At 37.1% G+C, this 17,483-nt stretch overlaps 1 protein-coding gene across 4 annotated transcripts in view; it reads left to right on the top strand.

The window, feature by feature from the left end:
- Window positions 1-17,483, top strand: part of DPF3 (double PHD fingers 3) — a 209,625-nt gene that overhangs the window by 140,952 nt on the left and 51,190 nt on the right. For all 4 annotated transcript variants that reach the window (XR_011600172.1, XM_070939585.1, XM_070939593.1 and 1 more), the window contains 3 exons: window positions 6,166-6,293; window positions 8,987-9,082; window positions 12,419-12,497. Coding sequence is in view for 3 of the 4 variants with exons in the window: in XM_070939585.1 (XP_070795686.1) it covers window positions 6,166-6,293; window positions 8,987-9,082; window positions 12,419-12,497 (303 nt within the window). In the remaining variant the exon portion in view is untranslated. The remainder of the gene's footprint in view (window positions 1-6,165; window positions 6,294-8,986; window positions 9,083-12,418; window positions 12,498-17,483) is intronic.

Raw genomic sequence — 17,483 nt, 5'->3', positions numbered from 1 at the left:
TGGTGGTTGACTGTCATCTTACTGCTAGGTTAGGTACAGGGATGGGTTCTACTTATCTTTATTACCGGTTTGCAACAGGATCACTTGTTAGTGGACACATCTTCAACAGGGATTTGTGGCTGATTTGGTCTTCCTTAGATTTGAATGTTATAGGTCCTTATAAATACCCAGTTTGTCACTTTTCAAAGACAGCATTTTTTTAAGAAAATGAAGCCTTAAACCAAAGTTAGTTTAATCTAATATTGCTTAGAGGTTGCCATTTACTTTGTCTGAATGATTCTCCCTTGTGTGTTTTGTGGTTTTGTAGTTTTATATATTACTTGGTCTTTTTCTTGATAAGTAGAATTTATGAAACTCATAATGAATACAAAACCTCAAAGAGATCTCTCATCATTAAATCTGAGACAGAAACACATATGCTTTTTTCCTCTCATCCATAATATGCAATGGGTAAGTAGAATTTCAGATGGACAACAATCCTTTCTTGTATAGATTCTCTCATTCCTAAATCTTATTTATTTCAATAATATCCAAAATTGCAAGAACTGCTTATTTGAATAATTGTTCTATGATAAAAAGATCTATAAGGACGAGGGCAAATTTTAGCTTGCTTTTAACTATCCTTGAGCATTATTCATTTTATAAAAGATCTATCATTTTTCTCTAAGAATAGGATAAAACTTCTAGACTTTATTTTTTTTTTAAATTAACCTTTGGAAAGAGGCCCTTTAAGAGAGAACCATGGTCTTTATAAAGTGGAGACTTGAAAAATGAAGGTGACATTGAGGCAGGAAAATAATGTGAGGAGTAGAGCTTCTTTAGATCAAACATAGAATTAGTTAGATTAAAGACCATCTGCTTTTTTTGCTACAATTTCTAATACTAGAGTAGTATGGAACTATAAAGTCATAAACTATGCCTTGCTTTCTTTCATCTTATGACACTACCTGTCCTTTTTGTGAAAAAAACCCTCCTCTAGGTCCCCTATTTTCCAGAATATTAAAAAAATGAGCATAATGTCTCCTTAGACATTTGATTAAGATGTCATTAACCAAAGAAGAGCTCTCCTCGATCAAAGCAAAAACATGGTTGCTCACACAGGATAAGCAGAGGACAATATTATTGTTTGTGGGCAGGAGACTGGTAGGACATCTATGTCCCAAGAATAACTTGCAGAAATCTAGAGTGGCGAGTTTGGATGAAGTCAAGCTTGGTTAACATTGGGAGACAAATGCATTGAATGAGTGTTACAAGACAATGTGGAGGCTGTTAGTTTGATTTTAGGGGCTTCTGAAGCTAATAAAGGTCAATAAAAATCCCTTTCTATATGGAGTTTGCATAGTGCTAAAACAAAAAGACTCCACAATAGTATATTGATATGACATCATCATTTATCTAAACTATCAACTACTCAAGGAAGAATGTTTATACTAGTTTCTCCCCCCTCATCCCCCATCTCTAAAACTCTATCCCTGCCTTTGCATTCTAATGTTGCATTTATGCCTTGGAGATGTGGAAATGAGCAATATGATGGATGAATGCAGCTTGCCTGGATTCTCTACCACCATTTCCCTTGAGGCTTTCCAGCTGCTGGCAGAGAGCACCATCCCAGAAGATGGTATCTTTTGCAAACTCGACAGCTAGCAGACAATCTCTCTCTCTCTCTCTCTCTGTATTTCCCAGCAGAGTAAGCTTCATCTGTTTTTCCCTCTTCCCCTGGCATACCTCATGATTGTCTTTCTGACTTTAGTTGTTTTGAATAAATGCCATAAATACTTTCCACAAAATAAAAATGGGAAGAATGGGAAGCAGAAATGGAGCTGGTATTTCATACTCTTGTGATGTTGATAGATTCTAATTTGGAACTGACATGAGATGTAATTGCTCATTGAGCCACTCAGTTGCCCTTTAAGGCACTTTCTGCCTTGTTTTGTTAATGAGCTGTGTGGTTACATTCACCCAGCAGTAGATCTCTGATGTGCCAGGCATTTCATGCATTTCAATTTTTAAAAAATTGTTAAGAGGTCTGCCATGTTAAATGGTATCTATCAGAATCAGCTACAGTGTAGAGCTTATGAAAATAAACTGGTTCCAAGGAATCCAAGTGACAAACTAATGATATGTGCATTGTGTAAAGCATTTCTTTGCGAGCCAGTTGGATGTAGTGGTTAAGGCATTAGGCTTGAAATTGGGAGACTGTGTATTCTAGTCCTGCCTTAGACATGAAGCCAATTGGGTGACCCTGAGTCACTCTTTCTCAACCCCGGAAAACAGTCAGTGGCAAACCACTTCTGAAATCTTGCCAAAAAAACTGTAGGGACCAGACAATCACCAGGAATCAACATTGATTTGAAGGCACCCCCTCCTGCCCTCTACCCACTAAAAATACCCCCTGTATTTCTTTTGGAAGTTGAATTGCTTTTTTATTTTTCACAGTCTCACAAGTGACAAAAAGGGAGCTGTATTGGATCTATTCTTTACTTATGCAGTACAATATTAGAATAGAATAGAATAAAAGAGTTGGAAGAGACCTTGGAGGTCTTCTAGTCCAACCCCCTGCCCAGGGAGGAAACCCTACACCACTTCAGACAAATGGTTATCCAACATCTTCTTAAAAATTTCCAGTGTTGGGGCATTCACAACTTCTGCAGGCAAGTTGTTCCACTTATTAATTGTTCTAACTGTCAGGAAATTTCTCCTTAGTTCTAAATTTCTTCTCTCCTTGATTAGTTGCCACCTATTGCCTCTTGTTTTCCCTTGGTGCCTCAGGTGCCTTGAAGAATAGTTTGACTCCCTCTTCTTTGTGGCAACCCCTGAGACATTGGAACACTGCTATCATGTCTCCCCTAGTCCTTCTCTTCATCCAACTAGACATACCGAGTTCCTGCAACCGTTCTTCATATGTTTTAGCCTCCAGTTGCCTAATCATCTTTGTTGCTCTTCTCTGCACTCTTTCTAGAGTCTCAATATCTTTTTTACATTGTGGCGACCAAAACTGAATGCAATATTCCAAGTGTGGCCTTACCAAGGCATTATAAAGTGGTATTAACACTTCACGTGATCTTGATTCTATTCCTCTCTTTATGCAGCCCAGAACTGTGTTGGCTTTTTTGGCAGCTGCTGCACACTGCTGGCTCATATCTAAATGGTTGTCTACTAGGACTCCAAGATCCCTCTCACAGTTACTACTATTGAGCAAGGTACCACATATATGGTACCTGTGCATTTTGTTTTTCTTCCCTAAATGTAGAATCTTGCTTTTTTCACTGTTGAATTTCATTTTGTTAGATAGCACACAATGTTCAAGTCTGTCAAGATCCTTCTGTATCTTGAGTCTATCTTCTGGAGTGTTGGCTCTTCCTGTCAGCTTGGTGTCATCTGCAAATTTGATGAGTTGCCCATCTATTCCCTCGTCCATATTATAAAGTTATATGCCTTATATAGAAAATTATAAAGGTGAAATGATTGCTTCAAATGGATATTAGTCTACTGTCATTACATATTCGTTTGAAAGATGTTGGCTATTACCAATCCTCCATGGAGTCCTTGTCTTCCTCAAGTAAGGGCACCCTTTTGAAGGTGACTTTGACAGGGTTGGCCTGAGCCTAACTCTCTGAAGCCTAGCTGCTGTCATGTACAGTATTTGGCATTGATCTTCATCCATTTTTTTTAAAAAAAACCTTTATTGTTAAAAAAAAATTGTGTTATACTTTGTATGGCGGAGATATCACCAAGACGGTTCTACCATGTACAATTTTTTTTAAAATGATCTTCATCCATTTTAACTTTCCACCAGTCATATAGAAACAGAGGTTGGTTGTTGATCTTTTGTCTTTTGCCCGTTTAGACTGTATTAAAGTTAAAGACAGACAAAAAGAGAAGGAACTTTTTATGGGCAAAGCATAGGAAAAAAAAGTCATCAATCAAATAAGCACTCCTCCTGCACAATAGGAAAGAATGTAAAGTTCTCTCCTCTAATCCTATATTTGTAACAGAACAATATAAGGGAGAGTTTTTAGGATGCTGAAATGAGACACTCCTTTTTTCAAAACAATTCTGCTTGTAGGAGGGATTTATTCTTTTTTTTTTTTTTCACCCTTGACCCTGGAGAAGAGAAGAGGAAAAGTTATTTACCGGTATGCTCTAAATTTTGACAGGAAGCATCCAGGGTTGAAATGACAATGTATGTGAAGCAGCATTTGTTTTATTTTTGGGGGGAATGTGATCAGGTGTTTGTTCTCAAAGCAGAGTGAGATTAGCTGGATAGCTATAAAAATACATAGAAACAGATTTGTTTGTTTTAATACACCAATATTTGAATGGAAAATTGGTAACACTTAATGATACATTACCAACATACTTTACTTTAGTTAGTTTACTTTACTTTATTGTCATTGCACATGGTACAACTAAATTAAATGCCGTCTTCAGTGTACATTATAACTATAAAAATAAAAACACAAACATACATCCTTTACATTCTATATAATTGAAATTGAAAACCCAATATTGAACTATACCGTAGAATTCAATATGGTTATTGTCCTGGGATAGAAGCTGTTTTTCAGCCTATTTGTCCTTGCTTTTATTATCCTGTACCGTCTGTCAGATGGTAATAGTTTAAAAAAAGGGTGCCCAGGATGAGATGGAACTTTAAGAATGTTTTGAACTTTCTTAAGGCAGCGGGAGCTATAAAGCTCTTCCAAAGAGGGGAGAGGGCAACCAATGATCCTCTGGGCGATGACATTGACAAATACAAATACAAATTGGTGCTTGGCCATAAAAGATGACATCCCATTACCTGGTTTAACTCCGATTGTGGCACCTGCCCAATTGAATCTGTGCTCAGTAGCTAAGTAGCACCTGGGCTGGTTAATAATTGGGTGGTACATCTGTGGGAATTCCCAGGGTTGGAGGTTAGACTGGGACATGAAAAAGTATCTCAGAAGAAGATACTGTTTTTGTGTCTGTAAAGTTACCAGAATTCAAGCCTGACTCAAAGGAGGCCTTTTTTTATCCAGTTAACTCCTTCCCACTGACAGAAGCCCATAAATGTCCTCAGACTCTACTTGCAAAACTCTCCAGAACAGTTTTGGGAAGCATGAAGGGGAGGGATGGGAGAGAAAAGTCTCTTGCACAATAGGAATCCAGCTGTTGAATTTTATCCCAATTATGGCACTTTAAATTGACTAGAAGAATGCACCACTCCCACCACAACCACCATTACCACCATGGTTGGTGGTGACTTTCGCTGGACTATGCTAGTGTGTGCATTTGTCACAGAAATCAGGAATTTTTCTCCATGCAATACAGTTGCTGTCATAGGTATATATCTTTTGCAAAGTTTGGATAGATGGTGGATGGGCTTATTCAGTTCTTCAAGCTGCACATAAATGTTTGCAAAAAAGAGCCATTCAACTCAAGGAACTGTTTAATATTGATTCCCAGTGTGGTATTTCTTTAGTGAGTGGCACCAAAGATCTCAAGGATAAGGCTGATTAGGTGATGCATTTGGGTATTATTTGGGTAAGAGATGATCTGCAAAAGAAAAGTGATAGGAACTTCTGATCATCTAGGCTACATGTCAAAAGGGATGCTGTATTTTTCAATGTTTGACAATATAAAAAAATAAAGTCTCTTTGTGATGAGCTCAATTTCTTGTGACTTCATGGCCATGACCACCCAGTTTTTTTGTCAGCAATAATCAAAGGGGTTTGCCATTTCCATTTCCCAGAATCTTTTTCAACTATTGAATATAGTGTATATTTCTTAGCATTTCTGCAGTTTTCACCCCCAACTACTAACCAGGTTAAGCTGTTTCATTTGTAGATTAGACAAGATGACCTGATGCCACACCAGCTAAGAGCTGTTTCCACATCAAAGCTCTCTTCAAATGATCAACTAGACAAATATTTACATTAATGTTTCTTTGAAAAAAATTCAGTATTGGTAAGAGATGGCTATATTTTACTAGCGAGGCTAGTTCATAGAGTTCAAATTTGACTTTTGTATATATCAACATCAACATGTCCAAATAATAACTGTATGTTTAGAGACATTTGCTCTTTCTTGTGAATAAACTGAAAACTGTATGACTATTCTATCCATCCTTCTGGTTGCTTACTGTAAGGAAATAATAGTAGTCATTGTTATTTGATTTGTCAGAAGTTGACCTGCCACTGAAGAAGGATGGCTTCACATCAGAAGGGACCACACTGGAAGCCTTGTTGCGTGGAGAAGGGCTTGAAAAGAAGATAGATACTAAAGAGGAGGATACTCTACAAGAAATCCAGGTAATTTCCTCACATTTTCAGTTCATAAACTGTATGTGCATGGATAAATAGGCTAATTAATCATTATTTCCAGATTGTACATATTGCCTGTAAGAAGATTGTCTGGCGTCCAGATGGATTGAATGAATAAATAGTTCAGAATTTTGTATAATCATTGCATAAAAAGTGATGGGAACTGAAAGTATCATTTTGTAGATAAATATTCGTGTTAGCAATAAGCACTTGTAAACAGATTTCTTCTAGATGGGAGGTGCAAGAAATATCTTTAGAACAGGGAGGCTTCCATTGTCAGTTTACAGCTTTTTTACCACCTTATTTAGCTGTTACTTTGATGCCTTTTTATTTCCAATTTAGCTTTTCTAAAGCATCCTTCTCCCATCTGGGACAAAAAAAGCTCACAACTTGAGGTCCTAAAACTGCATGAGGTCCTCAGAAGCATTGAGCACAGCTGCAGGTGGCACTACAAAAATTGCCAACAAATTGTAGTCACCATTCATTCATCCATTTTGTTATATCAACTAGTATGGAAAATGCAGCAAAAGAAAATGATTAAACGCAAGAGGAGTAATTATATTAATTGACTGTAATTGTCCTTCAAAGAATTTACCAATTTACCATGAACCTTTCTGAATCCTTCTCCCCAAATACTTTTTAGAGCACAAATGTTTGCATTCTACTTAATGACCATCCAAAGGAAAAAAGTGTGCATCCCTGAAATAATCAAATCATATTGGCAATAAAATAATATCAGTATTTCTTGGAAAAATACTTAATTAAATGCACTTGATTTATATTTTTCTGCTCAATCAAATGGAATATTTAAGGTGGTTTATCATTTATCATTTAAAAGACATACAATTTTTTTTCAAAATCAAAGAATTAAAATAAGGAAATGAAAATACCTAGTAATATCATTGCATATTAATAGATTGGCTAAAGATTTTTTTTTCAGATTTTCTAAAGGCATACAATGAAGGCCTTAAAAGAGTTTCTAAGGACAGCCCTAAGTAAAATGCAATAATCAAGATGAGTTGTTCCTAAGCCATTAGAATTGTTAATCACTAGTATTCCAACTGTAGTTGTATAACTCAACGTCCTGAGAATCCAATGTCATCTAAGGATAAAATAGCATTCCTACGTTGTGGAACGCTGTTTTGTTTTAACAGACTAATATTCTTATCTAAAACAATCTGAACTGTAATCTCCATGGCAGTTTACCTATTAACCAACAATACCTCTATCTTTGCCCAAAGTTAATCTTGTATTCTTACTCATCTTCTTGAAATTAGGCATTCCAGCTAGTAAACATTTTGGATGACTTGGATGATAAGGAATAATATCACTGTGTGTTCTCACCATACAAGGGGTAGGGGGGGGAGGGAAAGAGAGGGAGAGAGGGAGGGGGGGAAGTAATGTAGGTTAATAATATCAAAAACTAACTAAAAGTTCAAAGGAATGAATAGAGCTATAATGCCCGTAAATTCTCCCTCCTACATCCAGTTTCTAGTATAAATTATCCAACAAAACAATTAAGTCTAGGCTACCCTATATCCTACTTGAAACTCTGATTCAGAGAGGTTCATGTAAAAAGAATCCTTTAGATTCCTCTGGAATTGCCAGATATAAAATGTTTGAGCCTGGCCTCAAGTACTGTATCACCTTTGGGTTCCACTTTAAGAAGGAGTCAGACAAACTGAATCAGGTTTTGGGAAAGCAATTAAGCTTGATCAGGGGACCAGAAATTAAATCTTTTCTAGAGAGGTTGAAGGGACAGATAATGTTTATCCTTGACAAAAGGGGATCAGAGGTGGGATTCAGCCGGTTTGGATTGGTTCAGGCTAACCGGATGTTAATTTTACGCCCGGTTCAGTGAACCGGTAGTTCCGACGACTGGCTGCCCCCGCCCTATCCTGCCCCTCCCCTCCCAGAAGTCCCCACGTGGCCCGTTTTGGATTCCAGGTAAGTGCAGGGGGCATGTGGAGCCCGAGGAGGTTGAAAATGGACCTCCCAGAGGCTCTTGGAGGGCAAAAATGGGCCTATTTCCTGCCTCCGGAGAACCTCCAGAGCCCAGGGAGGTGGAAAACGGGCCCTCCATAGACCATTTTTGCTCCCAGGAGGCTGCAGGGAGGCCTACTAGGCCCGCAGCCTGTTTTTGCTCCCAGAGGGGTGCAGGAGGCCAAGTGCTGCCTGTCACACCCCCTGGCCATGCCCACCATAGCCAAGCCCACCCAGCCAGTCATTAGGGTAGAGAACCTGTTTTAATTTATTTGAATCCCACCACTGAAGGGGATGTATGATAGTACTCTTCAAAACTTAAAAGGATGAAGTACAGAAAGAGGTAAAGTTGTATTCTCTGTCATTTTAAAGGATGGGTTTAAGTTAAATTTAATAGATACAGATACAGATAATATGTACGGAAAGGCAGATTTCAGCTGAATGTCAAAATGGTTTCTAGAACAGTAAAAGCAATTTGAGAGTCTAACCAATCTCCTAGAAAAGTGGCGAGCTCACCTTCAACCGGTTAGGGGCGATTTAATTTGGATCCCTGCAGAACAGAAGGTTGGACTTGATGACCTAAGTGGCTTCTCCTGGCGCTCTCTTTCTGTGATATATTTTCTTTGCAATTCTGTTTAAAAAGGTCTTCCGTTGCACTGGGATTTGTTTTTAATTATTGTTTATTATTTCAACTCCAGCGGGTTTTGGAAAATGATGAGAATGCAGATGAAGTGAACGAAGAGGAAGAGATAGAAGAAGATATTCCAAAACGAAAAAACAGACCCCGAGGACGGGTAAGCTGCTTTAGCCTTGAGGGGAGGAGGAGGAGGAGGAGGAGGAGGAGGAGGAGACGACAGTAATCCCAATTCTCATTTTTACACATTTTTATATATATGCATACAGAGACACAAAGTTTAATGACACACAGTGGTGTGTGGTATGTTCTAAAACTGTAGGATGATCAATTAATCACGTGTGGTAGTTAATTCACACCTGCAAATTCTCTGTGGGTGGGCTCACTGGTATTTTTGTTTTTCGCTCTCTGATCTTTAATATAAAGCCATCATGAAGTGAAATGATGCAGAAAGCATCCATATATAGTTATGGCACATAACTTGTACTATTTGTTGCCTGTTTTTTCTCTGTAGATCAACTGAAAGTAAGTGTGTGTGTGTGTGTGTGTGTGTGTGTGTGTGTGTGTGTGTGTATTTCCCTTGGCAGTTTCAGGGCAGGGACGAGCTGGCTATTGATCAGTCTTCTCCACATGATGCTCCAGCTGCAAGCTCTCACTAATCAGGTCCCCTGGCAAGAAACCCACGCGGTAGGCAGGCAGCTCACCTCACCTCCTACTCTTCCTGCTGCTTGGCTGTCTCAGCCCACTGGGGTGAACTCTTGCAGGCTCTCAGAACTGAGTGAAGCCCAGCCCTACAAAGTCCCAGGAGTAGCTTTCCAGCAGAGAACTCTATTATATTCACCAGGAACTATTCAGTCTTTCATCATTTTAATCAGATAACAATTAAAACAGTGCAGACTGATAGAACTCCATTTTCTAATGTAATCCCAATTGCAGAAAATATGTTCCTTCAGCATACAGGAGAATTTCCCCTCCCTGTATGAAAGAGAGGGAAAATCCTCAGTGCATGGGAGAACAGATCTCAAATGCAATATCTACTCCATATGCTTTCCCCACTGACTTTCTGGGGAAGCCAGCAGTAATAATTGCAAATGGTGAACACATGATTGTGTTGGGCAGGCCAGTACAATGTTTTACAATGCCTGGAAGTACTTTACTGGCCATATAGCATTCATTCTGAGGCTTTCGGGACTATGAATGGTTGTAAATCAAGGACTATTATAGAATGAAGGACATTGCATTCTTGAGACACTGTTTTGCGCCTAGTCTTAATTGATGGAACTTGCAGCTCTAAAAGAGGGCAAAATGGCTCAGTGGTTAAAGACACTGAGCTTGTTGCCGGAAAGCTGACAGCCTGGGTTTGAGACCTGAGTGCTATGCAATGAGGTGAGCTCCCGTTACTTGCCCCAGCTCCTGCCCACCTAGCATTTCAAAAGAATGCAAATGTGAATAGATTAATATGGTGGCAAGGTAACAGCATTCTGTGCACCTTTGGCATAAAGCTATGTTGGCCACATGACCATGGAAAATGTCTTCAGAAAATGCTGGCTCCCTTGACCATGAAACGGAGATGAACACAGTGCCCTAAAGTTGGACACAACTGGACAGGGAAACCTTTACCTTATCTTATAAAAAATAAAGCATAAAGTAAATCTTAACAACTTGCCCACCTTAATGTATTGTAATTCTTTCACATCCATTCCCAAACTGTACTATAATTTGCTTCAAACATTCTCTCTCCTTGGAATACTTCCAGTACATGTGACTGATTTATGTACACCAGATTTTTTTTTTCTAAAATAAATGGGACTTTCTCCTTCTCTGCACTAAGCTGCCATTTGCAATAGATTTTCTGAAGCAATCTGGATCTTCTAAATTATATCTAGAATATATGACGGCATGACTGTAACTTTGCTGCTTGTATCCTTACGATTTATATTGATATTGATTGTTTCCTGTTTGCTTATTTGTACCCTATGACTATCATTAAGTGTTGTACCTTATGATTCTTGACGAATGTATCTTGTCTTTTTATGTACACTGAGAGCATATGCACCAAAGACAAATTCCTTGTGTGTCCAATCACACTTGGCCAATGAAGAATTGAATTCTACTCTACTCTACTCTACTCTACTCTACTCTACTCTACTCTACTCTACTCTACTCTACTCTACCCTACCCTACCCTACTCTATTCTAGATTCTTAATTAATTAATTTCAGAGAACTAATAAGAAAGGATCCAAGGCAGAAATAATACAGAGAAATGAATATTCCAAATTTGTGCAGGTCCCTTTCTTTCCACAGCATGATTTCATTTTTAATCCTGGGTGCCTTCATCTGTCCTCTTGGCAAGCATTCCCATTTGGCTGCATTTGAGTGCTCCAAGGCTGCTCTGCTGAAGCTTTTCAGCTGTATACATCAATTCTTGCTATACGATGGCAGAAGCTGAAGGCAGCTGTAGATGACTAAATGCTACAGATAGAAGCAATGAGAGTACGCATGAAGCTCTCCGTTTGTGCTTCAAGGGTGGTTGTCTCTTTGCCAACCCCCCTGAGGCCAGGTATAAAATTATCGGAATGTTGATAAAGAGATTTGAAGGCCAAAGACATGTGAATCCACAGAAAGCAATTTAAGGACTTGGATTTATAAATTGGTGGAACACTAAAGTCTGAGACTCTAAAGCACAGATTAAACAGATAACGTGGATGTTTTCATGCTTATTCTGTATACTTGATATTTTATACACTTCAATGAAGATTAGGTGCAGTTGCAAATTATTATGCAAAACAGTATGCATAACACTAATAGTAAAATTACTCAGTCATAATATAATGTACACACCCCATCAACCATGACTTTGAAAAAGGGAGACATTTAGAAATCAAGGTACAAACATGGAACTAGGTATTTTATTTTTTTGCTTCTCTTAATTCTAGCAACACATATTTTAATTTAATTTTAATAAGCCTCATTTAACTAATTCTTTGTAGTTCTTTTGAGAATTCATATAGGATATGAAAGAGTGAACTTGTTGCTATGTTGCAATTCCCACATGGTCCAAGGCAATGTGGAACAATGAAATGAGAACTTCCCAATTTCCAGCAGCTGCAACTTAGATAAGGAGAAGAGTACCACAGTAGTGCTAATGTTATTTGAGGACCTTAGCAGTATCCAAGTATATTATTCTACCAACTCATGTGGACCCAATTGCTACATTTTCCTGACAGAGTCAATGACTAGAATAGATGTATGCTTCTTTTGCTGCAGCTCTTCAACTCAAGCAGCTCTTCAACTCAATATCAGAAGTAACTACACATTTTCGAAGCTAGTGTTAATTTGTTAATCTGCTCAAGGGCAGCTTTTCTCATGAAAATGTAATAATAATGATGACAAAGCAGAAAGTTCACTGTATGATATGTGAAATTATTTTGAGTTTAATGTTTTGGGATCGCTATAAAGTGTAGCTTTTGTATTAATATCTTGGGTTCATTCTAGGCCCGAGGCTCTGGTGGTGGTAGGCGAAGGAATGATGTTTCTTCTATGGATGACCATGATAAACCTTATGTTTGTGACAGTAAGTAATCTCCAGACTTTCACTCATCTTTTTCAAATATAATTTTTACTAAGAATTTGATTACAGTAGTAAAATACCAATACAATCTATACTTAGAGAAAAAGAAGAGAATAGAAAAAAGAATAAAAAGTGCAGAAAAAGAAAAAGAAAGAAAGAAAACGAAATATATATAAAGAAGTGAACTCCAACCTTTATTACAACCAGTAGAAGTAAATTCAGTAACTCTTCACCTTCTTTTTATATACAGGCTACCTCTTCTTCCCATATCCCATCTCTTATCAATAAATAAATCTGTAAAGACTCATCATTTCAGTCCTGATTTCAGCAAAAGTCCATTAAGAGTTACCTAAAATGTAACTCATTGGAGAAGAGCCTAATGCTGGGAACGATTGAGGGCAAAAGAAGAAGGGGACAACAGAGAATGAGATGGCTGGATGGAGTCACTGAAGCAGTAGGCGTGAGCTTAAACGGACTCCAAAGGATGGTAGAGGACAGGAAGGCCTGGAGGAATGTTGTCCATGGGGTCGCAATGGGTCGGACACGACTTCGCAACTAAATAATAACAAAAATGTTCTATTTTAACCTTAATCAAATAAACTAATCTTATATTCCTTGCTTCTAACAATCTTGCTTCTGATCCTTTGATCCCTTTAAATAATGTCCTAGAAGTTGGTTTATTTTCATTTTTTCTTTGTCTCTTCTCACAAAATTCTTTAAAATTTTAACAAGTCTCTTTTGTAAATCCAATGTAGGAAGATTCTCCAAGTCATTCTCTTAATTTGTTATTTGTATATCCCTTTTAATAATAAAGACATCCGCCATTTTCTATTGTATATCCAATATAGCATCTTTTTCCATATCATTCTTGCAGCCTGTCATTTGTAAATCCACTTTCAGAACAGACTCAATCTTTTTAAGTAAAACTTGTTCCTCTTTCACAACATCTTTAAACACACTCTACCAATAAAATTAGCTTCTGGATCCTATGGGGAGGATTCTTTATAATGAAAAAAATATTTTAAAATCTTATTTCAAATTTATCTGGATCCTTAGTTTGTTTGTAACATTCTAAAATCAAAATCTAAATACCTCTTTGCCTTCCCTTATTTTTTAGGTCCTTAAACTTGTATTTAAAACTTCTTAAGGATTGAAGGAAAGTCATCTGGTGCTTTAAAACTTGTCAATCCAAGGGCTCTTAATAACCTAAAAAGCTGTTAACAGGCCATTAACAAGCTGAAAGTAACTAGAAAACAAAATACATAAATCTAGTGTCGTTTCAAAGGCACAAACCATTGTTTGAGCTACATGGCTTGTCTCCCAGAATCCTATACCCATTGGAAAGCACTGTCTTGAGGTATCCTTGCAAAGAGCAACTATCTGGAGCACTTATGAGAGATAATAAGTCCTCCCTTTATCTACAAAGGAATTATGAAAGAGCTGGTCTACGCCCTAGTTCTTCATTTTGCCAACGTTGTTGCCTCTGTTTTTCATGGAGTCTATCAATTCTTCCTTGGAAGTCTACTTGTTTTCCTACTATGATTTAGAATCCTGTGATTTAGAATTTACATTCTTGTTGATGCAAGTGAAATTTGCATTGCTCCATGTTCAATTTTTATTTTCAAATCATTTATCTAGCTTATCAAAATTCTTTGGAATTTTATTTCTGTCCTTAGGGTATTAGTAGCACACAAATATTGTGTCATCTGTAGATTTCATTAATATGCCCTTACCTTTACATCTATGTCATTAATAAAAAAAAGTGTTTAAAAACACAAGGTCCAGGACAAAACATTGTCATTTCCCCCCCCCCCCCCAGAACTTCATTCCTATTTGATAAGAAATGATAGATGAGCACTTTTTGAGTATAACTTTCAACCAGTTATATATCTATTTAATTGCCATGCCATAACATTTGACATAGTGATAGTTTGCTACTCAGAATATAATGGGATATTTTGCCAAATGCTGAAATCTAAGCATTACATTTACAGCATTCTCATAATCTACTAAGAGTCGTGCAGTGATCTAGAGGTGGCATTCTTGCCTCACAATCAGGAGGCTGCGATCCTAGGTAGAGGCAGATATTTTTCTCTCTGGGCACACTGAGATTATATCTGCTGCATAAATCTCCGCATTGGCGACAGGAAGGGCATCCGGCCAGTAAACACTCAGCTCCATTCAGTTGCCCAGACTCCACCCCGCAAGGGATTATGTGGTCATTAAAAGAGGACAATGATTCTCATAATCTACTAAGGAAGTTCTACATCAAAAAATTGAAATAAATTTAGTTTGGCAATATTTGTTCTTGACAATTCCATGTTAATTTCTGCCAATCACCATATTATTTTCAAGGTATTTACATATCAAATTCTAGATTTTCTCCAGGTTTTAGTATTACATAGAGTTTACTATAGTTCTCTCAAACTTTCTTTTCTTTTCTTTTTTCTTGTGAAGATATGGTCATTGCCCTCTGATAGTCATCTGGCAATTCCTCTTTTCTCCAGGATTTTTTAAGCATTATAACAGTTGAATAAAGGTCCAGCAAGGCCATCTGTTCCTGGGGATGTAGTTAATTTAACCCTGAAGATTTAAACTTGTACCAAGTGAATAGTTGTTGCCTAGCGTTTTTCTTATCAGCCACTTCATTCTGCCTAGTGGAATCCATATTCTCTTGCTGGAGAAGGCTTGAGATAAAATTGAAGATGAATAGCTTGGACTTTTCTTTGTTGAAGACATGTTTGCATTGTTTTGTTTTGCCTCCATTTTTGAAAATGTGCTGCATTCTTTTTAGTATCACTATTGGTTTTATATAACTTTCATTGCACGATGCATTACAGGCAGCCTCAACTTACATCCAGTGGTTTAGTGACTGCTCAAAGTTACAACAGCATTGGAAAAAGTGACTTATGATCAGTCCTCGCGCTTACAATGTCTCAGTATCCCTATGGTCACATGATCAACATTCAGTGCTTGGCAACCAGCATGTATTTACATTAGTTGCAACATCCTGGCATCGTTTGATCACCATTTACAAGTTTCCTAGCCAGATTCCGACAAGCAAAGTCAATGGGGCAAGCAGAATTCACTTAACAATTGCTTAACAATCATTTAACTCCACCAATGAAAATTTTGGTCCCAATTGTGGGTTCTAAGTCAAGGACTATCTGTATTATTAATATTTTTGTTATTTCATTAATATCCATTATGTAAAATTATTCGTATTTTATGTTTGTCTGCACATGGTTCCAAGTGATTTTTGTATATTACTAAAAGTTCCATACTTCGGTAAATATAAGTGTCACTTAAATTATACATCCGAGCAATATCTGTGTACTCAGTTGAATAATTTCTGTTCACCTTGGATCCATTTTATGAAAGACTATCTACAGAATGTAATGGAAACAAGATACTCTAAATAAGGTTGCTCTTTATAAGAATTCCATTAATGTTCTTTTTGGAAAAATCATGCTTATTTCTTGCTCTACTCTATTGATGTTCTGGAGAAAATCCATCTATAGTACATGGTTGCTAAAATTGACACTGACTAGATGGCACATAATCACTAAGTGAATCAAATAATCACTATATTTTAGGTTTTTCTCCATGGGTACAAAATGCACGTTAAGCATTCATCACCTACATATCAACAAGTACCCTGACCGCATAGGCTGTGTTACTATTTTTAATAGTATCTATTATACTAATATAGAATTTATTTGGACTATCTTTTGTTTCCATCATATGTATGAAAAATATTTTTGTTTATAGAAAATTCAGTTCAAAAACAATATAGAATTTCCAACATTCCCTTCAGTTTTAGGTGCTTTATCCCTGATAACTCACTTTAGAGAATTTTGTTCCATCAAGCTGAACATTTTTCTGCTAAGATAAACGTAGAGTGCAAGGTGACAGGTGTTTCATGCAAATAGATAGCATACTTTCTTATTAATTGTGGACTATATTCTTCTTACTATTTTTTTAGATGAAAAGGCATTGACTATAATCTTAAAGTCTGCTCAGCAATGACCATGTCATTCTTGCCTTTTGCCTTTAATTAGTGTTCTTGGTTAATAACAGTGTTGAAATGCCTATGTTGCATAAGAAACATTGTTTTGTTCCTGATGACTAATACAAATTAGTGTGGGTTTTTTCTTCCCATGTTTCAAGGCAGTTGCCTTGTACCCCTAACTTTTGTTTCTTTTAGGCATTTTTCTTCCATGAACTCATTTCAATTTGAATGTGATAGCTAACAGTGGAAGTAATATTCTGAATTTTCACATTAGCTTGGTTTCTGTTTTACAGAGAGATGGGATGCCTAAAATATGTTCAGTTTAAATATTGGTTATTTATTGCACACTTGTCAGTGCAGAATGTATCTATATCATATCATAATTATGTTCATGTGTTGATAAGCAATTAATATGTATTCATTATGCTGACTATAAACCGCTTAGAGAGGGCTGTAAAGCATGGTGAAGTGGTATATAAATCTAAGAATATATAAAGTTGTATTTAAGTCTAAGTGCTATTGCTATTATCCCAGACATTACAACTGTGATTCCCAAACATTGCATTTCTGATTTTCCAGCTCTCTGAAATGAGGTTTGGCAGCTAATTGGCTGATTTTCTTCTTCTAAAGACCTAACAGTCACTTAGACTAAGTTTCATTGGGGGCATCTATAGTATGAGAAAAACCTATCCAGACACACACACTAAAGACCACAAAGACATAAATACTATAAGCAAATTCACAAATATCTGATGCAAATGAAAATCATGCTGTCATCATGGACCAAATATTACACTTTATCTCTGCTTGGATAATGCATTTTAGTGCAGAGTGCAGAGAAGTGCATTTTAGTTCAGATAGTGCAGAGAAGAGCAACAAAGATGATTAAAGGACTAGACTGGAGGTTAAAACATATGAAGCACAGTTGTTGGAATTAGGTATGTTCAGTTTAATGAAAAGAAGAACTAGGGGTGATA

The sequence above is a fragment of the Pituophis catenifer genome, unplaced genomic scaffold (genome assembly GCF_029215685.1).
Source record: "Pituophis catenifer annectens isolate HBS135680 unplaced genomic scaffold, rPitCat1.0.hap2 SCAF_1, whole genome shotgun sequence".
NCBI classification, from domain to species: Eukaryota; Metazoa; Chordata; class Lepidosauria; order Squamata; family Colubridae; genus Pituophis; species Pituophis catenifer.
Note: the sequence above shows the minus strand (reverse complement) of the source record. Positions and strands in the feature narration are given on the sequence as shown.